We start from the raw sequence: 24,914 nt of genomic DNA, 5'->3' as shown, positions 1-24,914 counted from the left end.
TCCCAGTCAAGTCATTTGTTCCTATTACCACTATCAACTCTTTTGCTCGCTTACTCCTCATATCCAGTACCTCAAATCACTCTATTCATTTTATCTCCAGGAAAACAAACCTTGTGCATCTTCTTGTTTACAACACCTCTAATAATTGAATCCCCTTTAAAACGCCACTAGTTTTTTCCACTTCACTCTTCCGTACAAATCTATAATTCTCTTCATTTCATTCTGCATCTGTTTAATCCCTTACCACATCTTTACCAACTCAGCTTTCAAATCTTTCATCATTTTTCCGCTATCATTCACTCTCTATTTTATCACAAGTCATACACGCTTGTTTGCCTTCAACACTGGAAGACATTTATGAGCTACTCATTAAATATCTTTATTATATCTTCCACAGCAATTATTCTTATACTATTTTCTACAAATAATGCCATCTTTCTATAATTATTCTTTTTTTACTGGCTACACATTCTCTACACTCATGCTACCCACCTCTTCATTGTTAAGTACCACATCTCTCCTTCCTTACTCTCCCTTACTTGCTTAGATTTACACTCCCAGCAGCAGCAGTCTCTCCAAATGATTCACACCATAACAAGTACATTTTTCAGTATGAAAGAGATTAATTGAGGATGCTGCCACTAATATCATATAAAGAGAGTGCATGCAGGTTCAGTGTGGGAATTTTTCAGACATTAATACAGAAGGAATTGTTTACAGAATAAAAGAAGAACAAGTGGCACCCCTGAAAATTGTATAAGAATGTGGTGAAAAAGGGAATTAGGGATAGTTTATGTAGAGAGAGTGGATGACTGAAATGCACTGTTCTGATGATATCATCAATGTGAAGAGTGTGAATGAATTTAAGGAAGAATATGAAGTACAGTGTTGAATGATTCCCACAATGAGTACTGATTTCATGGAGACTGTTAATAATATTCTAATTAGCAGGTAGCAATAATCTAGCACAATTAATGTGCCATTTAAAAAATGTATAGAAAAAGAACTACCATAATCTATCATAAACTACCATAAACATAAACTTAATATAAGCATTTAGGTAATTATTTGCATATTTCAATGACAAAAAAAAAAAAAAACTAACTGTAATAATTGTAATCACTTGCTTCTGATGAACTAGTGTTACCAGGAAATGATCCAGATGATCCAAGCACATGCCTGAATCCAAGGTCTCCACCATAATCTGCAATTTTTTTTCTTTTTCTCTGAATTTCTTCTTTATCTAAAATCATAATACATTTATTGATATTTACTACAGAAAGGTACAGTACAGTAAATAGTCAAATTTTTAGGAAATATACATTTTAATATTGCATTGCAATGAGTATCACAAAATTCAATTAAAATTATAATAATAAAGATCATGGAAAATTTCCTCCAAGAAAGTTGTACTCCTACTCCAAAGCTTCTCTGATTTGATCAACGCTTGCATTTTTATATTCTAAGGCAGCATCAATCCATCTATAGCTAGGTTTTTTTTTTCTGGTATTTTTGTTAGAAACACTTGTTTTGCTATTTTTTTGCCTATCTGCTGTCTAACCAACAGGCTGCAGGTTAAAAATCGCACCTTGGACATGGATGTTTGCAATTGTTCTTATGTGTGAGTCCACTGCTAGACTTATTGGAAGCCTGAAGTGGCTTGAGAAAGTTCCATGTTTGGTCTCTGGAGCAGAGTTTCTGGACTATGTAAGAAATGAAATAAAAATACAAAATAGAAAAAATTCTTTGCTCAACTTACACATTTCTGACTATATTTCTGACTATTAATGTTTTTTTCTAATATATTCAATTTTAAGATGATACTGCCATTGATACCATCTGTTCACTTCCTTAATTTCCTCAGAACTTATCTTTCCACCCATTCATCAATTTTTTATTTTCAACCCCACTGTCAGATCAGTGTCTTAAAAATTGGTTTGAATGCTATCTTATATATGTTTAACTGGTGTTATGGCTGATTTCTCACGTGATCTATAAAAAATATTCAATTGGTCTCCAACCCAACTAGCCTCACTTCTATTATTTATTTCCATATTTATTTTGCAATATTCCATTCAGAGAATGAGTTTCAATCAATTGCAGTGTCATGGCTATAATTCTAAACATGACATCAGATTAGTGATAGATCACCAGCCACTTGCAAACAATTTGGTAACACACTTCACAACATACCTGGATGCAACATAGGAAGCAGCAGCTGAATAGTCTCAATGACTGCTTGAATGCTTTAGTTCTAGTAGCCTTATCACAAAAGTAACACTGGCTAACATTGCTTTTCAATTTATGATGAATGAATGATAACACTGCAGTGGCTGAACAGGATTCTGATGGAAAGGTATGCATAATCCCATGGATGGAGCGTCACATCACTAGTCATTTGATCAAGTACGTGTACCAGTCCGAACCTGCAGTTTCTCTTGAAATGAGCAGGATTACTAAAGCAACTGATTTTACTATACTGATTACTAATGATCAGTATGGTAAAATAACATGTTTCACAATAGCCTAAATCCAACTATGCTCCCTATTAAAATAGATGGTTCACCCACTAACATCTAAAGATAATTAACTCAATTATTTAGCTAATTAGATTACTAGCCAAGTATTTCACCTTGGTCAACAAGGCATCTTCATGAGCACAAAAAAATATATACTAAGCATGTGCACACACACACCAGCAGGAAGGAAAATACAGATTGGTTGTAATAGGCAAGCTCCTACAGTCCTAACTAACCTGTATGAGTATAGTGATGGAATCTTACCAAAGGTCTCAAAAATGATGGTCACCCAGATTTTTGGTAATGTGATCCAGCCAAATTTGTTTAAGTTTGTAGAATGCTGTTGTGTTCTTGAAGATTCCGAAACTGTGGCCTGGCTGGTTGAGAAGATAGTGTTAGATACTGAATGGAGAACTACTTGACAAGTTATTCATTCAGGATCTAACATGTAAGTTTTACAAAATAACAAAGAAATTTGCATAATACCTGCTTACCAGTAGAAGATGAGAAACACCTAAATTATTATATGTGAAAGTTTATATCAGAATGTGTAATATATTGGAATTTATTTATTGTAAAACGGAAAGCTAAAAATCAAGAATAATGTCAGATTAGCATTTCATGTAAAGGAATAATGGCTTAATTTATGTATTACTAAGCTATCATAAAATCATAAGTCACCAGGTAAGAAAATGACTAATAGGATCAATGGTCAGTCACGTCTAAGCCGCAAGTACCTGTCGTAACGCCGAAGGCTGTAGCTTATGGGGAAGGCTGACGTAAGCGCTTTTCCTTGAAAACAACATCTAATAGCAAGGGGATCAACCTAAGGACGATGTAAACTATGGATCGTGCGAAAAACAATACAGAAAAGAGGGCACTGAGAAAGGATATTTAAGGCAATACACGCCAAGCTCAGGGCTTTTTTCCTGTTTTCTTCGGGGATTTTGGAGATCGAGGACTCTCGACGAGTGAACAGAGATAGGACAAGCTGAGGGTGCTATGTCGATGACAGCTAGCCGTATTCATGACCTGCACTGAGAGGCATTCCGCGGAGTTCCATACAAGAATCAACAGTTCATTCAGAATGGTGCCAAACGCTGAACGACCCACCCGAGCGAGTGGAGAAAGCTCGTAGCAACAACCATTTCTTGATTTGTGTCCGGTAGCAGAGACCGGAACAGATTCTTTTGTTTTATATCTTGAGATTGTTTGAAGGTAGAATTTGTGTCTTGATAAAGCAAGATTGAGGACATTTTAGAGAACTTTGATAGGATAGAGTAATTATTACAGCCAATTCTATTAGACAAAGAATTGTATATCATAAATCTCTAATGTGTATATGATTGAAATAGTGAAAACCCTTTGTTAACTGAGTAAACTTAACTAAGAGAGAAATGATTTGAGAAGTGTCTATCTAAAGTAAATGTGAATGAAGGAACTTGACTTGAGTGGAACATTGTTTAAATTATCCATTGTATTACATGATTTTTGCATGTCAGTTTATGTGAGAAAGTCAGGTTAGTATTGAACAGTTTGTATAGATAAGCATATGACATTAACTTAGCTAGAAATTCAGAAGTTTTGATAACTTGATACAAGATTTAATGTACTTGTCTTTTAGTATTAATAAACATGTTTTGTTATTTGAATCTGAGTCTTGCCTGAATTTATTTCGAGGTGTCAACCTACCACTTATAAAATTTGAACCAAATAGCGGGAAAGAGTTTAAGAAAATTATATAATAGAGATTAGATCTTAGGTCACGACTGCAAGGAACCGAGATCTAAATACGTGTGAATTTAGATTAACGTATATGCCTAAAACCTAGGAATATTTCCCTGAGCCTGAATTATATTCTTGTTATAGGAAGCTGGCTGGCACAGTTAAAATATAAATTTGCCAGTTTCTGAAGAGGAAATATCCCTAGGGGTCAACCCAGGTTATATATGGTAGCCAAGGTATTAAGATATAAGATAGAGAGAGATAGAGAACAATATATATAACATAATAATGATAAGTAATAATGTTACAATAGCATCTATTCACTCAGTCTCCAACCAAGAGGATATTGGTTCAAATGCCACCTTGGGTATGAATGTTGATAAATGTCTTTGGATGGTAGATGAGTTTCATTAACCAGTGTGAAATAACCACCTGCATCTTGGAGGTCTGAAATGCTTGAAAAAGTGTCTGGATTATCTAGCTGTTAGTCCATACATGGCACTAATGTACTCAAAAGCCGCAGAAGTCAGATGTTTTAGCAGCATGCCCATTTGGTCTGAGACACCTGACAAGTGCAAAAGTAGGAGACCACCCAGTGGCAGGACCTGGATACCTCAAGAGGCTAAGATGCTGCTAACTTCTGGAGTTACCCAGTAAAGTTTGTTGCACTGCTATGAGTTCAATTAAACAGAATGAGGACTCTCTCTCTCTCTCTCTCTTGTTTAGGGAGTGACTGTGGAACGCCACTCCTATGACTGACCTTCCTCTTGACTTGGATGGTGACATCTCTGTCACTTACCTGTTGTGCCTGCAAAGAAACTTCAATCAGTTCTGCAAGATGACCAACCTCTATATCAACAACAAATTCTAGAATGAACTTGACTCAGTCACAACCACTATCACAGAGATAATGTGTCCCATTTGCAGTAAGTCCTTTACTATTCCAGTAGGCATAGATATGCACTGCCATCTCTGTGATATACTATCATCTCTGTGAACCCTTCTGCAACTTTAAATGTTAAACTTTAAATCTTGGTCCAACCATAGTCATAATCTCAGAAACACTTTATCTGACCAGCATTCCAGAGAGAACCATTACCACGGTCTTGGAGTACACTGCTGTGCAATAATTCTATTGCTGTTAATGCCGAAGTTTGTATTGAACAGGAAAAAGCAAAATGAACTACTGAAGAAAAACATTCTAACACCACTATGAACCTTTCTGCAACTTCAAATGTTCTTACAATATCCATATATCAGAAGATCTTTTTCAACCAGGAATCACACAGACATTCTGTCTCAGTCGACAATGTCAGAGAGTCTTTACCACCTCTACTGGTCTTGATGTTCACCACTATTTGCAAAACACCCCACTACATCAATGCTGAAAATGCAAAGGCACAATGGAATGTTGGAGAAGAACACCTTAATGTCTTCCACAAAGCTTCTTTAACTACAGAAGGTATAGCCTATATTAATGAAGGTTTGGCAGAAGTCCTGCCAAGATGAAAAATAGCAGCAATAATGTTTTTAAGGATTCATATATGTGCATAAATGACATAAATAAACCATTATTTATGTTAGGTATGCAAATGAAAAATTTAGAATAATTTTCTAAGCCTAAAAAAAAGTTATTCTGGAACAATTTTTTCATCCATTCACTATTCAAATTGTTTTTCATTTTGGCAATAAGATTCCCATGTTTACAGATAACTGTAGTACCTAATGTAGTACTTTTGACTTCACTTAAAACTTTATCTTTGTTTTAAACAACTGTAACAATAGTGGTGTGAGGTAAGTTTAGCCTGCAGTCTATCTCAGTGTCAATAATCATCTGTAAATTAAATATTTTCATCTTAGTAGATAAAGTAATAGGTTTATGCATTTTCTTTTTACTGGAAGCAACAGCAACCATACTTTGAATTTTACCTGCCATTATTAACAACAATAAAATGAAAGAATAGTTATAAACAGTTTATAATTCACAGTTAAACACACACACACACACACACAGAGAGATGTAGTGAGCACACGAATGATAAGTTGATGGCCAGTCTCCCATCCTTCAAGCCTTCATTGATAGCCCAGGCTATCTCATAGCCCTAGAATATATATTATATTATTATATTACATTGCCAGCTTGTCTTTAGATGGCGATTGTCTTTAGATGGGAGATGAATTTCATCTCCCAGTGTGAGAATGCTGCCTCACTTATTGGATGCCTGAAGCGGCTTGAAAAAATTCCATGTTTGGGCTCTAGAACACGGTTTCCAGATTATGTAAAAAATAAATTAAAATACAAACAATATATATAAAATTGATAAAAATAAAAAAATCCTTAGCTCATCAACAGTACAAAATGTACTATAGGTTTGCAAATAAAGCAACATAAAAAATATATCTTATATTATAAAATACATATATCATTAACAATTTTAATAAAAGAAAGTACCATAATCAGCAGGTTTGTATGTAAAACGCTTAGGTTCACTACATTCACCATCTTTCTTTCTGAAAAGCTGTATGTCAACACTGACAGGTTCTGAAATGTTCATATCATGATAAGCCGGAGTACGGAATACAATTGCAACCTGAAATAAAATAGAAGACTCAATCAACAAGTTTTAAATTGAATTCACTTTTTTTTATGAAAACCGAGTATTAATAATCAAATCTCCTTAAAATGCAATAAACATATACATATATCCCACAAATAATTTAAGTTTCAAATTATTCCTTGAAATATGTTTCAAGATAAGTCCTATAATATACTGCTTAAGAGCAGTATATTGTAGTAATGTATGTGTATACAGTATTCTAAGAATGGGCAGATTTGGGATTTATATAGAGTTAGTAGCTGGGTAGATATAAAATAGCTTCTTGAACAGAAAAAAATGGCTAGTTTTTTTAGAAGCTGAGGAAGCTATTGGTGTGATGTTTGTGCTAAGAGAGGTTGGAGATAAATGTAGGTCCAAGGTTCATTCTGTCTGGTGATGTGTGTATTACTGAGTATGAGAAAAGGTGAGCTGAGATCCTTTTTGGAAAGTTAATGGATCTCAGCTCACTCAGCTAAGGTCAGATAAAGCATATGATAGCCACATGCCTTATCTGACCACATTTCAAGTTTCATTCATACAGTACTTATATATTCATGCAACAGAGGTGGCATACACTACCCCCCCCCCCAATTGAAGTAATGCCAACAGAAATTAAGTAATATTTTTAAAAGTGAAATTGAGTTGAACGTTTTAAGGAAATATGCATAGAGCACATTTTTATATAAAGTAAATAAAAGTCAACATGGAAAAATATATAAAAATGCAGATTTACTGCCTCCTATAAGTTCACCACCATTACAAATACATCAGTGAATTGAGAAATGAGTTATAGGCCTGCTCAAGTATGGTAGGAAGAAGTTTTAGACCAATGTGTTTTTTCAAAACACAACATTTCAGCAATCTTTATCAATAAATTCAAACAATACATACAGAATACACAGTTCATTGGGCATGCTGCACAATGAACTGCTTTAAATATTGTATATTATTTAATATAAATTGGAAAGCACATTCAAACATATATAACTGATAAACTAAAAATATGTAGTTTATCAGTTGGAGGTGATAAATTGAATGAATAATTTAAAAGGTAAAAAACAATTAGAAAAAAATATGAAATGAGTGAAAAAAAGGATGCGAAATTGAGAACAATGTTGCAAATAAGTCAATGTGTGGCTTGTGTATGAAGAATGTGCAGTTTTTAAATGTTTGGAGTGAATATGATGGATGAAAGGATTTGCTCAGAGAAAGAATTGAAGTGACAAATCAGGGAAAGACTATTTAGTTAAATGCTAGTGAGCATGTGTGCAGGCACTCTTGAAGATAGTGAGTATGCAAATAGGAAAGACGAAAAAATGACAAATGTGGTTTTCAAGTTTCAACTGTGAATACAGCGGCCATTAAAAGATAGAAGGATGCATGTAGGTGAAATGGGATAGTATAAATTTTCTGTTTTAGTTTTGCTTTTCTTGTTAGCCTTAGCTCATAGCATATACTCTAAACCTGTTTTTAGCCTTTATAAGCTCAGTCAGTTTTGATGAGGCTGGTGAATCTTTATCAAGGTTTTTCAACTGGAAACGAGTTAGCCAGTCTCATACAGATGTAGTGAGGTTTTTCCCTTATGGTGACTAGTTTGCTTATGGAAAATTCAGCTACCAAGCAAACTAGGCAGGAGAACACATGCAATTTACACACACAAAAAAAATATATATTTAGGCATACGACTAAGCGCCTAATCCTAAATTGAAAAAACTATGTAAAAAAAAAAAAAAGAGCTACAAACCTCTATTACAAAATCTGAATCTAAATAGAAATGAAACTTTTCCGGTTCAGGTTGATACGCACCCCCACACAACAAAAAAAGTTTTTTTTTTTTTTTTTTTTTCCTCACCATTAATAATACATAATTATTCAATATTTAGTTTTACTAAACTTTAATTCATACTTCTAATTAAGTTCTCCTCCTGCATCAAAATATGCACAACAACAACATTATTATAATTCTAATTTTTAGGATTGTCCTATTCTATTTGTAACTATACTGCATTGAAAACAACCAGGAAACCATATCTATCTTTATTCAGTCTCTTCATAAGATGGCAGCAGAAGTTATTTGCATTACTTCTGCTGCCATCTTATTAAATTACGGTATTGAAAATAAAACACATGGTCTAATTTTTTTCATGTTGATCCCACCCATGAAAGGTTATTTGTAAACCTATAGTGCATTTTGTACCTTGGGTAGGCTAGGGATTTTTTTTTCTACTTTTATCAATTTGATATTTTTTAAATATTTTTCATTTATTTTTTACAAAGTCCAGAAATCCTGCTCTAGAGACCAAACATAGAACTTTTTCAAGCCACTTCAAGGCCTCCAATAAGTGGGGCAATGGTCTCACACCAGGCGATAATATTCATCTCCTATTTAAAGACAATCACAAACATCTATGTCCGTGGTGGAATTCGAACTTGCAGCCTGTTTGTTGGAGAGCAGGTATGCTAACCACAATTAACTGAGTAGATAGCATTTCTGCTCTTTAAATAAGTCAGTTATAGATTCAAATCCCATAGTAGATATGGATGTTTGTGAATATCTTCAAGTGATAGATGAATTTCTTTGCCTAGTGTGAGACTACTAAATGGAGGACTGAAATGGCTTGAAAACCCTATATGCTCGGTCTTTAGAGTATCTTAACCTTTAGCCTACCTACAGCACTAATGTAAACAGATCTATATCTTTTCATGGATGAGATTCATTAAAAAAAAAAAAATACATAGAAGGAAACATATAAAACTGGGTTTTAATTGGTCAGAGATTTGTACATTAAAACACAGTTTTATGTTTCCTTGTATGATATTCAGTGGTCGAAAATAACATTATCACAAAAAAAAAATACAGCTTTTGGTATGAAAAACTACCTAGTCATTTAAATGCATGCAAACAGTTGTCGGTGTTCACATAAGTTTAAATGACAACCAATAGGCTTGACTTCAAATCACATCTTACAGTGGGATTTGAAGTTAAGCCTTTTGGTTGCAAATTATTATTATCATCACCCCCCTCCATGGAGTCAGTAGATTTCTCGTGGAAGGTTCATTCAAATTGCATATTTATCACACTAAATCTTAAAATTTAACACACAGTATATTAAGAACATATTCTGATAATGTGTTCCATCCACCCACAATTTTCCATGTTAAAAAGCTACTCCTCATATCCCTCTTCACTACATACAACTTCTAGGGATGGCCTCTGGTTCTTCCCCTCTCACCTTCTACTCTATTTATAATCTCCTGTGGATTAGTCTGAAATGTGGTCTGACAAGTGCTTTATACAGTGGCACAACCACCTCCTTATCCCTATGATGTGCAATACTTCGGGCAACACATGTGCAGTCTTTGCAAGCCTTGCAAATATGCCCTCTTAACTTCAGTCTACTATCACTCCTATATCTCTAATCTCACCCAATTTCTGCAGTATAGTGTCATCAATATACAGTATGGCACCAAAAAAAAAAAAAAAAACAGTACTGAATAACTCCAAATATATGCTATGGAGTAAATGGATGTCGAAGTTCAGCTGATTTTTTTTGCACCATACTATCATACTATAGTGTGGTGCAAAAAAAATTATACTTTTGAAAATTCCAAAAAATCCAAGAATATTGTTGAATATGATTCTCCCTTATTCACTTGGCCAGCCTGGCTGGCTGAGTGGTTAGCATATCCGCTCTCCAGCCAAAAGGCTGCAGGTTCGAATCCCGATGTTTGTGATTGTCTGTGGAAATACTAGTGGTGGTGGTGGTGGTCGGCAGCAGATAACGTTGATGTAGTTGCAGTCAGTTGGTGGAGACATAGTTGTACAGCAGCTGCCCTTCCTCGATGAGTCTTTGGACTCCCTGGAGGTGTCAAATAATAATAATAATAATAATAATAATAATAATAATTATAATTATTATTCAACACACTTGTTACCTTATCATAAAATGCAAGTAAATTGCTAAAACAAGACCTACCCTTTACAAATCCATGCTAGCAATTATAAAGAATCCTATCAATCCAATCCTGTATTTTATCCCTAACCAATCTTTCCAACAACCTGATTACAAATGCAGTTATACAGACTAGTCTATAATTGGAAACCTCTGTCTTAGAACCATGCTTGAGGAGTGGTACAATTTTGCCTTTTTTTCACTCCTTAGGAACATTATCCACTGCTAGACTTTCATTAAATAACCAGGTCAAGGGCACAGCTACCTGTTTTGTACATTCCTTAAAAATACATGGTGATATGTGATTAATTCCCAGTGTATTAACATCTAACCCAATTAACACCTGCTACATCTCTGATTCTTTCACTTCCAGTTCTCCTAACATTTGCCTCCTTTCTACATATTGCAGAGCATCATTCATACCAGTATGACATACACTGACAAAGTGCTCATTCAATAATTCCATTATATCCTTTCCAATGGTCACTCTGCTACTATGACTATCCACCTGTGTCAACCTGACACAAGTATTCTTCCTCTTGCTTGCCATATAGCAGATGAATTCTCTTGAATTATCCTTGGCCTGAGCAACCAATCTCCTCTCATACTGAACCTTTTCTTTACCATGCTCATCACCATCCTAGCACTTTATACTCCTCATGGATCCAATCATCACCAACTGCTTGTACCTCCTCCATAACATTTTCTTTTCCAACACAGCTTGCATGATTTCACTGTTCAATTTGATCATCAATAATTAAATACAGAATCAAGAAATAACTCTTTAGGTATACAACAGTAAACAGGCTTTATAATTTTATAAAAATTATAATTTTATAATGTATTATCAGTGATTTCATACATTAACCTTTTCACTGCTAAGTTCAAGTTGTCTCAAGTACTTTAAAAATGTCATCCTTGCAGAGCTTAAGTATTCTTGAGCATGCATTTAAATTAAAGAACACTGCTGAAACAACTTTTAAAACATGTTTGGATTTTGTGAGCATGTACTGACATCTGCTATGAATGTAACTCAAAACTCAGTTCACCTCAAACACTTCTCTGTCTATATTTGTTATCTGGAGGAAAGCATTTGTACTGGTGCACATAGTAGGAGAAATCTTTTTGTTGACATGTCACATGGTCCGTATCTTCCCAGAAATAGTAAATATAGCAAGAAGTCACATGCTGATTACATGTCCTGAAAATTTCATGAAATCATCAGGAAAGAGGGATAGGCAGATTAATCAGCTAATAATAAACTTGATTGTGTCATAGAATACAATAAGAATACAGGAGTAGTTGACAGATCAGACATGATGTTATGGTCAAACGTGTTATAAAGGCCTTAAAGTAGTTCATTCTAATAATTCTAAATTATCAGACACTATAAAATGTAAAAACAAGGAAAAATACACTTGCAGATTTTCTGCTGACTCTTACTGACAGGTACCAATATCATTCATTCATTATCTTCAAATTTGACATATTCCTGAACATAAATGTTTTCATTTATGCTTCTTTTCAGAGATGAAACTAGCAGAAGAATCAGAAAAATACCATGTACCAAATACGAAAATTTTCAAGGTTAATTGAAAGGAAAATTTCAAGGATTCTCGTCATGACGGGAGGAATCTTTATATGGACTTTTTCAATTGAAGGTGAGTTAGCCGATCTCATACGGAGGTAGCAGGGTTTTTTCCCAGAAACTTGGGTTTTTCATCCCGCATACAGACAAATTGGCCCTTAAGAACACACGCAATTTACAGACAAAAAAATACTAGCTGTGGTAGTCGTTGTGGCCAGTAGATGGCGATGATGTAGGTGTTGGTAATAGAGGTTCTGTGTAGTAGTGGAGACGCAGAGTTGTACAGTGGGTGTCTTCCCATGATGAGTCTTCAGACTCCTTGGAGGTGTCACGAATAATAATAATAATAATAATTGTTGAAAATCTCAATAGCTTAGAAGGAAATGATTTCCAGACAGAAAAGTCTTGAGATAATTTGGAAAAAAGAGCATAGCTTATAATAATGGTAAGTTACCTGCTGGATTTCTATTCAGAATATAAACTAGTGATTACTAACAAAGATCTAAAATAAAGATATGTAAAATTCACATAGAGAGAACTTAAAGAAATTAGTTCTTTTGGGTACAAAAGAACTGCTGTGAGAAAGAATTTCCAACTCCCAATTTGTATTATTAAAGTTTAGCATAAAGCCTTCAAAAGACCTATGGAATTTAATAGACAGACTAACCATAATTAAATCTGAATATTTGGCTAACAAACAAAAGCTTACATTAAAAAAGAAATTCAATAATCTCTTAAAAGACATATCTAATCAACAAACCAATCTGCCATTGGGGGGGGGGGGACTAGTTAATCATTTTGTATGCTCTATCACATATGCAGCAAAGTATACTAACCAAAGGGCTCAATTTTGCTGTAACTCCTAAACACATTATTGGGCATAATGCAAATATAGAAAAAAGCTTATACACAATTCCTAAAGATTCAGCAGACACCACCAGCATAAGAAAGGTAACAGTTTTAATCCATTCTAAACCACCATCTAGAAATATCTTCGCTGCTGAATAGAATGCTTTGAAGGATCTTTAAAAAAATAAGAGCATCTTGAAAGCTGACTTGGATTCAAATGATTATATAAGCAAAATGAGCGATCTACTAAAATATCAACACATACAGGCAATTAAATACTGACCCACCTGGATGAATCATAATAAAGAAAACGATTAAATAAGAGATTTCTATAACTCGCACAAAGAGGTAAAAGAATGAATTACTTCAAAACATCCCAGTTACTCTATGTATTTATGGTGCTCCAAAAATCTACAAGATGGGTATTCCACTTAGACCCATAGCAGATGCAAGATATTTGCCAAAATACTACCTCTGTAAATACCTATCCAACCAACTAGCACATGTAGGAACAACTTCATCTTATATTAAAAAACTCTAAGGATTTCATACATAAAATAAGAAACATTAAAGTAAATCCCACAGACAACCTGGCTACTTGGGATGTAAAAAACTTAGTCACCAATGTCCCAATAGAAGAAACAATCTCGATTTTAGAAGATATTTTCCTGATAACACTAAACTTTTAAAACGTTGCCTAGAGATCCCTTTATTGAAATTCCAAGATTGCTATTTTGTTCAATCTGAAGGTTTGGCAATAGGTAAGAGTAATTTCTAAACAACTAGCAAACTTATATATGGAAGAGCTTGAACAATCAACTATTGATAAATACCACACCAAATCAAGATTATGGGTAAGATATACTGGCAATATTTTCATCATTTGGCTCAGAAGAATCTCTTCAAAACTTCACTGCCTTTCTTAATTGTTTAAATAAAAAAAAATCCAATTTACATCACAGGTAGAAAAAGATAGATTCATTTGCTTCATAGATGTTCTCATCTCAGTTGAAGATCATAATAATCTTATATTTGAAGTACACAGAAAAAAGTTTAATACAGGTTGGTATCTTAATGCCAGTTATTACAACCACCATATGGAACAAAAATGGGGCATAATCAAAACATTAAAAGAGAGAGCCATTACGTTATCAATTGATGATAATAAAAGAAACAAGGAAATACTTACATTAAATATTCTTCAAAAAAATGTGGTTAGTATACTTTGCTGTGTATGTGATAGTGCATATACAAAATAATTAACTACTGTTTTTTTTTTTCAACAAACACTAACCATTCAGGCTGGCATATGCACAACATCAAAACGATTAACAATGTATTGAACCTGAGTAGTTAGTGTTCGAAAAAAAGTTCCATGTTTGGTCTCGAGAACAGAATTTGCATACTATGTAAAAAATAAATTAAAATACAATACATATATATATATATATATATACCCCCCTCTGTCCAAAAAGAAATCGAACTTTTCGAAAATAGAAGAAACTAGTGGCGCCACCTGTTGTATCTTTTTGTTGTCGAAAGCGACAGCCTTCATTAGTGTTCTGTCAACTGTTTATGACATTTGTTTCATTAGAAGCCAAGTTATAGTGCCAAGATTGATAGTGTGTTCTGATGAACGGTCAGTTGTCACAATATTCATAATGTACGTGATGAATTCTTGCTAGCAATCGCTTCAAAACTTCGAGATAAAACTCACCATTGGCCGTTTGGCCAGGCAGAATGAATTCTTTGTGGATAATGCCCTTGGAATCGTAGAAACAAATCAGCATTATCTTTACTTTTGACTTCTCCAAGCGATTTTTTTTTGGATGCCCCTCTTCTGGTGGTCTCCACTCAGTACTCTGGCGCTTTGTTTCGGGCTCATACTCAAAACACCACATTTCGTCACCAGTAACGATCGTTTTCAAGGAATTTTGAGTCCTTACGAGCAGTTTTAACGAGGTCCTTGCAGTGTTCAATTCGATACATTTTTTGGTCGTCAGTCAACTTGTGGGGAACAAATCGCAAATTCAATTTACGAAGGCCCAAACTCTTGGTCAAAATGTTGTGCACAGTTGATTTCAGAATCCCCAATTCATCTTCAATCAATCTCACGGACGATTTCGGGTTTTCTTTGATGAAATAACGCACTTTTTGGATGTTAACTTTCCTCAGTCCAGTTTTTGGATGGCCTGGATTTTCATCATCCTCAAGCGTCTCATGACCACTTTGAAATCGCTTAAACCACTCGTAAACTTGAGTACGGGATACGCATTCATCACTGTATGCTTTGTGAAGCATTTGATGCATTTCAGTAAAACTTTTACCAAGTTTAACACAAAAGTCAATTGCAGCTTTCTGTTTGAAACTCATTTTCCGACCGTTCGTCAAAACACACTGTTACTCTTGGCACTATAACTCGGCTTCTAATGAAACAAATGTTATAAACAGTTGACACAACACTAATGAAGGTTGCCGCTTTCGACAACAAAAAGATACAACAGGTGGCGCCACTGGTTTCTTCTATTTTCGAAACGTTTGGTTTCTTTTTATGGGCGTGTGTATATATATATATATATATAATTGTGATAAAAATATAAGAAAAATCCTTAGCCCATGGTACAAAATGCACTATAAGGTTGCAAATAACTTTTCATAGGTGGAGCAACATAAATAGAGAACCAACACAGGCTCCAAGATAAGTGCAGTTTCTTTAACGTATATCAAGAACATTACAGACAAAATAGCCAAAGTCTTACAAGAACAGAACTTAAAAGTTGCCTTTAGACCTTAACACAAAAAATCTCCAGAACATTAAGATTGCCTAAACAACTACATCAACCTATGAGAGACCAGGAGTTTATAAAATCTATTGCAACTACAGTGTTTGTTAGATTGGACAGATGGGATGTTCTGGAGAAATCTGTTGAAAAAAAGAAGAGATGTGGAGAAAAAATAAGTGCATAAATCTGGACTGGCTTTTCAAACCACCAAGTCAATTGGCAAATTACCAAAATACCACACATAGAATTTAATACTCATGTATGCAAATTTAAAGAGGCTAGTGAGGTGACAATGTCTGACCCAGGTCTGATATTAATGATCTGTGTACAGCATACATAAAAAATACATCTGTCACTATAAGTATGGTCAGTCAGGGCTTGCTGACCAACCTTAGATACTTTGCACAGAATCATATGGAAAAAACTATTATGCTTCACCACAAAAAATACAAATTTGAAAAATCTGTTTTTAGAATCTGTAGCAGAATTAAAAAACTGACTTAATTTTAATAAATATGGTTGTATTAAACTTCCCAAGATTTGGGAAACTAATTCTTAGGCCTCCTTCCTAACACAGCTAAGGCTAGCCAACAGTGCCCATAGAGGACACTCCTCATAGAACTTCGAGCTTTCAGTCTAATCCTTTCCACTTAGTGTTTGTGTAAAGTTGTGTGTGTTTTTGCAATTTTAATTGTTTCCCTGACAATGTCTCAGTGATTGAGATGAAATATAGGAGTGATTAAACATGTTGTTTAATTATTTATATGTGCTGTATTTATTCCATTAAACCCCATAATGAATGATTTGCTTAATTAGTATAGATATTTCCAAAGTTAATTTATACTTGATATCCTCATTAATTCCTGAAATAGCATGATTCTGTTCAATGAGGCAAGCGATGTTGTTGGCAATTTCACTAGTAATCCCCTTTGTGCTGCTCTATTGTTCTTGAAAGGTTTTTGGAACCATTTTACAGTACTACTTTAATATTAATAGCATTCCAACAAAATATCAAGAAATATATCAAATATTATAAAGACAAAAAAAAAATCAGTAGTAATATTACTGTATAAACTAATTATTGTAGGAAAATAACATGAAATAAATAAAAATAACTAATTTCACCAGAGCATTTAATGGAAGGTAGGAGCACCTTGTTGTGTGTTATGATCCATTGAGTCGTTTCGACTCCTGGCGACTCCACGAATATACACTCTCCATTCCGATCTGTCCCTGACCATGTCTTCCAGAACCTCCAAGCGCACTCCAGTTGCTTCTTTAACTCCATCCACACATCTAATTCTTGGTCTTCCTCTTCTCCTGCTGCCATCAACTTTAGCAAGCATCATCATCTTCTCCAGACTGTCATTTGCTCACATAATATGTCCAAAGTATGACAATTTTTGCTTGATGATCATAGCTTCAAGGGAGCAATCTGACTTTATTCTGTTTATCGCTGATTTATTGGTTTGCTTTGTAGTCCATGGTATTCTTAGTAAGCGTCTCCAAACCCATAATTCAAATGCATCTATCTTCCTCCTTTCACTCTTTCTCAGGATCCAACTTTCACAACTTTCACAGGGAATACCATTGCTTTCATGATTTTGATTTTTGTTGCGAGGCTAATATCTTTATCTTTAAAGATCTTGCTTAAATTTGTCGTTGCTTTTTTCCCGAGTAATAATCTTCTTCTAACTTCTTCGGTACAATAACCATCTGTATCAATTTGGGACCCTAGGAACACAAAACTGTTAACTGCTTCCATTTTCTCCCCATCTACTTCAAAATCATTAAGTTCACATGTTGCCATAACTTTTGTCTTTTTGAGGTTAAGTTTAAGACCGTATAGGTAGGAGCACCTACCTTCCATTAAATCAGGGTTTCCCAAACCGTGTTCCACGAGAACTTCTCCTGGAATTTGTCATTTTAGTTTTCTAAGCATTTTTCATGAATAAATATTTCATAGTGGAAATATTCTGAGGAGAATAATATTCGTGAATATGTCGAAAAGCTCAGACCCAGAATGCTTATTAACATCTGTGTAGGAAGTGACCAAGCCGTGTATTTTTAAACGTGGAAGTATTCATGAATTATCATTAATTTTCACACATCGAAATCTTTCAACGTTTGGGAAAGGGAATACCGCTGTTTATGACCGGCCATAAAATCTGCAAGCGGATTATAACAATGGGCGGCATATCCTCTGTTCTGAAGGAAATGACATCTGTGTAGCAAATGTCAGTGACCAAGAATTCCAGTGAAGTTGCAGGCTGATTCACTCTTGGTGGCTGGTATATTGGATTCAAAAGGAATGGAATTATGTCAAATCTGTCATCCACATCAGACCACGCTGTCCAGGTATTATCATCCTGTTTAATGCTATTTTTTTTATTTCTTCCATGTCATCATCAGGTCCAAATCACCTTCAGAATAATTATCCTCAGATTCGTTGCAAGTCCATTCAACCTCTGAATCACTAAAATTGCTTTTGCTAACATCCTGTACCATTTCTTCATTTTCCAATCTATCTATCTTGCACAAACAATGAACATCGGAATACACTGCCAAGGAAGCACACAAGCCACACCATTCTAGGAAAACACACACTGCTTGGAATGACTAGTAACTCTTTCCTTCCAAGTGTGCTGTGGGATTGTTGGCAAAATCTTACATTTAAATGCCACTGTAAAAGAAACATCATCTCTCAAATAGCCTACATGTTACAGAGTAATTTGCATGCATCATCTGGGAGATGCCATTCGATCTGTAACCCACGACATAGGAATGAAGCAACTGAGCTAGCAGCTAGTCCCAATCTCTCATCTTACAGATGACACCAGACCTGTATAATTAATCTGTTACACATGGGCATGAGTGCAAAGGGTTAAAAAAAACCTTAGTTATCACCATTCAATTACTTAAAAATGAATGGTTTTTCAATTTTCATAAATGCCTATATGAAATACATGACATGTTGTGTATTGTTGCATAAAATTTAAAAACTAACACACAAGTAACCACATTGAACTTCAGAAATTCCATTTCCATTTTTTTTAATCAGATGCCAATTTTTTTTTCCCCCTACCTTTGTCTCTAACTCACATCTTCAAGCAAAAAATAAAATTGTAAAGTAGTGCTGCTCACCTGCACAATTCCTAACACTTTATAAATCTCAAATCTGCCTGATCTTGGAATACTGCTCCTACATTTTAGTAGTACACCAATGTCTTCCCTGAGAATGCTCAATGTTATCCAGAAGAAGAAGGCTCTTCAACATATAACCCCCCCCCCCCCTTTCACACGCTGCTTCCTTCAATTGCTTTCTCATAGAGGTTGTGTTTCTGCACTATCTTTTTTTTTAAAAAAAAACTTCCATGGACACTGTTTCAATGCACCGGTCCCATCAAGTCTCTCCTTTTTTCTAATCATGTAAAAACAAGAGCAGCTGTACATGACTATCCATGCACAATTCAGTTCCACACTTACTACATTACCTTCTCATCCACTTCCATTTTCCCTATCTCTAGTCTTTGGAATAGCCTCCCCCTATGAATACAACCTCCAGTTAATCAAGAAAGAAAGAAAGTAACAGATACCTTCTTTCTTTGTAATCATTTGCCCACACAGAGCACTGTTGAAGGTTTTGTGATCTCTCATGTGATGCAATGGATTTATTCAAGTATATGACATAGCTGAAGAAATTTAATGACTAGAAGCTGAGCAATACCAAACTAGAAAAAACTATTTATTATTTGAATGCACAACTACTTTTGTCTACTTAGAAGAGTTCATTCAGATGTATAGCATGAAAAGAGAAATACAAAAAAAGAAAGAAATATACATTACAAGAGAAAAATAGCTATAAATTAAGTTGCAAATATATGATTGACATTAAAGTATTCTGGATGCCCCAGCATTGTTGGGCACATTCACGTAGGCATGATCTTGTGTATGCCAAAGTTGGATAGTTGAAGAGTAACAATCAGATAGGTTATAGCTAAGGTTAGTATTAAGATGCAACTTAATTTATAACTGTTGTTCTCATGTAACATTTTTTTTTTTTTTTTTTTTTGCATTTCTCTTTTCATCTTATGCACCCAATGAAGTCTTCTAAGAAGATGAAACTAGTTGTGTGTTCAAATAATAAAAAATTTTTTCTATTTTGGTATCTCTCAGCTTTTAATCATTAAATTTTTTCCATTTTATATATAAAACTATTAATTATATATTACTTCTAATTTTAAAATTCAATAAACTCAAATAACATTGATAAATATGTGCACACTTGTACATGCCAGCATACAAGAGGAATCCTTACAGAAAAAATTGTATTAAAAAAACCTGCAAAACATTACTACATCAACCACATTTGAATAGATTTAATAAACTACATTTACTTTCATTATGGGGAAATTAGCATCTACTATAACTTATGCTGCTTCGTCTATTCATGCTGATGAACCTTCTGTCATTTATATTTCTGATACTGTTTGATCATTTTAACTGTTCAATGCACAGAAGATGTTTAGGAAATTATGAGCAAAAATTCTCTTAAGTATACATTTTCCTTTTAAATAAGTATTCCATTTGTAAATTAATATATCGACATCAACTTGAGTAGCTATTTCTTTATTTTACCTCGTAATATTTATGCAACAGCTGGTCATTTGACCCTGTTATGAAGCTGGATGTGAATGCTTGCAAGAAGAAATCAGTTACTGACCCATGGTCTAAATAACAGAATAAGTTTTAAAAGAGATATACCGTGAGTAGACATATCGATACAAAATTAATAACGGAAAAAACTTACGTACAAAGATTATTTAATAGTATAATTTTCGCCTGTGTGTCACAGGCATCTTCAGTACATATTAAGCTCAAATTAAACAATAACTGACAATTCCAAAAAGCACCACCTAAGTAGCTGGTGTAAGATAACTAAAAAGGTCAATAAATTTCTTAAAAAAAAAAAAAAAATCAATACAATAAAAAGTTAGGAAAGATTAGCTGATTTGTAAAGTACTATCTCCCATAAAGGGGACAGACGTAAGCTATGGGATCTGTTTAAGTTAGGAGAATGAAAAATCTCCACCTTTCTCACTTCTCCTAAGGACAAGCTTCCATATTTTAATCATCCAGGTGTCTACCAGATTCCGTGCTCTTGTGGATTATCTTATTTTGGACAAATGGGAAGATCTGCCTCTATTCGGCTAGAAGAACACCAATCTTATATTGAATACTTTAAACCTGAATAGTCTGGACTAGCAGAACATGCCATCTTCACTAGACATAGAGTTCACTGGAGAAAGACAAGAGTTCTTCACAAAAGTCAGTTCCTCATGGAACGCCTTTATAAAGAAACATGTGAAACTCTACTTCATTCTAATAAGTTAAACAGATCCGACAGCTTATGTCTATCCCCTTTATGGGAGATAGTACTTTACAAATCAGCTAATCTTTCCTAACTTTTTTTTTTTTTTTTTTTTAGGAAATTTATTGACCTTTTTAGTTATCTTACACCAGCTACTTAGGTGGCACTTTTTGGGATTGTCAGTTATTGTTTAATTTCAGCTTATTATGTACTGAAGATGCCTGTGACACACAGGCAAAAATTATACTGCGTGAGTTTTTTCTGTTATTAATTTTGTATCGAAATAACAGAATGGAACAGAAGAAACAATAATAGGAACACAAGAAATGTGCTTTTCACGTGTAATAATTTCCAAACAACATATATTACTTGCAGAATATTCTAAATTAAGTAGCATCGTGAATACATTATTTTGAAATAAGTATTCGAAAATATTTCAGCAGAGACCTTTATGTGATGGTAGGAATATGCACATTAGCATGTTTTATTCTAAAAAGGTTAGGGTATTTCTCATTTCAAATACTTTTGAAAATATTAAAATCTGACCTGATGATGAACATCAGCATCACTAAAACTTCCATAAGCCTCCCATATCAGCTGTCCAGAGCCGTCCGTTTCAGAAAAACGAATTTTTATTTCCTCTAAATTAACAAACATATAAAGTTCATTAAATATATATATTTAAAAAGGTTTGTAATTACTTAAAATAATCATATGAAATGGAAAGCACATGAATATAATTTGATTAATAATAACATTGGAATTTAAACTTTTCTTCTTCAAATTATAGATCTGAGAATTCTGAAAATTTAAAAGTACATTTTATTTTTTTGACAGCTTTTAATTCAAACTTTATTTTAAATTAAGATATATCAGTATAACTGAGCCTGTGTAGCTCAGTGGATGTGGTGTTTGCACACCATGCCGCTTGACCACACGAAAGAAGATTTTGTTTTGAATCTAGTCGTCGACTAGAGGAAATTTTTGTAAGCCTTTTTTTGACCGGTTCCCGAGTTAGTCGATCTCCGGCATGGGCAAGAGGGTTTTTTCTCCCGGAAACTCAGTTTTTTTGTCCCGTAAACTCAAGAAAATCGACCGTAGAACCCACATTATTTCAGACATTGAATATATTGTGGTAGAGTTAGGGACCATGAGATGGCCCCTTAATTAGTGATAGCCTTGGGCCAACTATCTCTGATTGGCTGCCAGTGGAGATTCAACTGCTCACTCAGTCTCCAAAGTTAGATAGGGCTAAAGGGCCTCGCCTACTCCCTATATACGGGAATAAAAAGGCGTCAGCTGATTTTTTTTTTTTTAAGTATAAATTAGCCAGAAAGTAGTTAAGAATAAATTTTGATGCTATTACATGTAGATGTATCCTTTTTTTTTTATTTTTTTTTTTAGCTGAACTATTTCTAAAGGCATGTTTACTGAGAAGGTACAAAATTTTAAGACCCAAGAAATGCCAGTACTAGATATACAAGTAGTAGTGGTACTTAAACAGAGAATCATAAGAACTTAAAAATATTGATAAAAATTTATTAACTCTACCAACTAGTTTCGCCACACTTTAACTGTTGGCATCTTCAGGGCACTGATATATAGGCTTAAAACAATCTCACAATTACGAGTAACTGTAAAACTGACAAGAATAATTACAAATAAAATAGCATCGAACGTGAGTGAAACACGTATCGCGTGTTCAAGGTTAGCTAGCTGTTGCTAAGGAACTTCCTGTAGTTTGTGTTGAAGTTCATTTCTTATATTTTTAGAGATCTAATCAGGGTTTTCCATATCTCTGGGAATATTAAACCTTGATTTCTGTTAAGGTTAACAGTAGAATGAGCGACTGTGGCTGCTTCTTTGAAAATTCTTGAATGGTAGTTTTCCTCTATGTAAGGGGAACAGCTTTTGTTCCACTCGATGACATGGTTAGTTGTAGAGAAATGAGACAATAAGCCAGAAATGTCCTGTCTGTTGTTTTTTACGCAAATGTGCTCCTTTTGGCTGATTTCGAGGCTTCTTGAAGTCTGTCCGATGTAACTAGAGCCACATGAGCATGGAATATTATAAACACCAGCATATTTATAGAAAGGATGGCTATCTTTTGGAGATCTTAAAATATTTTGAAGTAAAAAAAAAAAAAAAATTAACATGGGTTTAGAATTTACAATTAGAACTTATATATAAGGTGGAATAATAATTTTTCAAGACTAAGAAAACATTCAAATAAGGTAAAATGTTTCCGGATTTCATGACAGTGTGCAGCCATCTTCAGGATATCTCAGATGTGCATCAAGGAAAAGAATGTTATCATGAAAGGAGCTGCACTTTTTTTACATATAGAGTTAAGCAGAAAATGTTTTGATAGTTGGAATATAGAATGGCACTTTACACTGTTAAGCTCCAAAAAGATGATCATGCAGAGTCTAGAAATTTAGGCACAGAAGTTTGTTTTTTAAAAGAACAACTTCATAAATGAAGCTGTTTATTTGTGGATGTGTGTGTGTGTGTGTGAGAGAGAGAGAGAGAGAGAGAAAACACTTGATTTCTATTCAATGCTATTTCAGCAGTTGGATTTTTTTGACTAATATCTTTTTCTGATATTTTGTTTTTGTTGCTTGTTTAGATGTACCATTCAGATAGAGTCATGTTTAAATTACTTTTGCTGACTCTGACAAAATTATTGAAATCCTGTCAGTTGCATCAAATCTCTTCATATATCTTCGAGTGTATCAAATTTTTCCAACTTCAATCTGACTTGTCAAACTTTATCAGAACTTTACCAGAAATGTTTGTGAAAAAAGATTCTTCTAAGATTTTAATTAGCAGGTTTTAATTAGCAAACTAATTATACTGTTTCACCAGGTGCTTATTTGAAACTTAGGATTATGTTTTCAAGCATCTAAATAAAATCAGGCCAAGATATACACCTTTTAACACTGTATTACTTATTTGACACAGATACTGTAATCATTTTCTGTTAAAGAAGTATATTACAGTCTCCAACATAAGTTAGTGATATTATGAACAAGGAATAAAGTATGAGATTAATCTTAGAGGGGGAAACTTTACATAGGCACATGGAATGTACAAGGTCTACAGATGGATACTCCTGATATATTTTTTAAAGAGACAGAGAGGTATAAAATTGATATCATGGAAATTAAAGAGACCAGATGGAATGGAGAAGGTCACTTCAAAAGACAGGATGGTAAACTAATTGTTTATTCAGGAGATGACTCAAAGTTTCATGGGATAGCTGTGATACTGAAGACAGTTCAGGCAAGAACCCTTCTTGGTTATAATTTCATTAATGGCAGGATACTTTATATTAGACTTAATGCTCATCCTACCAATGTGTCAATCTGTGTTGGCGGTTTATGCAGCCATAGGCCTGACGAAGAGAGTGAGGAATTCTATGAAAACCTACAGACCAGACTGTTTTGAACTGCATACCAAGGAGAGATGTACTTTACATCTTAGGGAACTTTAATGCAAAAGCGGGAAAGAGTATAAGAGTTAGGTC

General features: G+C 34.2%; 1 protein-coding gene across 5 annotated transcripts in view; it reads right to left on the bottom strand.

Moving 5' to 3' along the window:
* The window catches only part of LOC150096319 (nuclear factor NF-kappa-B p105 subunit-like), a 378,899-nt gene that overhangs the window by 152,322 nt on the left and 201,663 nt on the right, over positions 1-24,914 (bottom strand). For 3 of the 5 annotated variants that reach the window (XM_090409204.1, XM_090409207.1, XM_090409206.1), the window contains exons 8-10: positions 21,932-22,026; positions 6,697-6,835; positions 1,106-1,243 (exon numbers count right to left, since the gene is read on the bottom strand). In XM_090409204.1, coding sequence (XP_090265330.1) covers positions 1,106-1,243; positions 6,697-6,835; positions 21,932-22,026 — 372 coding nt within the window. The remainder of the gene's footprint in view (positions 1-1,105; positions 1,244-6,696; positions 6,836-21,931; positions 22,027-24,914) is intronic. The other 2 variants (XM_090409205.1, XM_090409208.1) reach the window with 2 other exon arrangements.

The sequence above is a fragment of the Typopeltis vanoorti genome, chromosome 19, assembly GCF_054136105.1.
Source record: "Typopeltis vanoorti isolate ZY-2024b chromosome 19, IOZ_Tvanoo_1.0, whole genome shotgun sequence".
Classification (NCBI taxonomy): domain Eukaryota; kingdom Metazoa; phylum Arthropoda; class Arachnida; order Uropygi; family Thelyphonidae; genus Typopeltis; species Typopeltis vanoorti.
The sequence above is the reverse complement of the archived record's forward strand: the minus strand, read 5'-3'. Positions and strand labels throughout refer to the sequence as shown.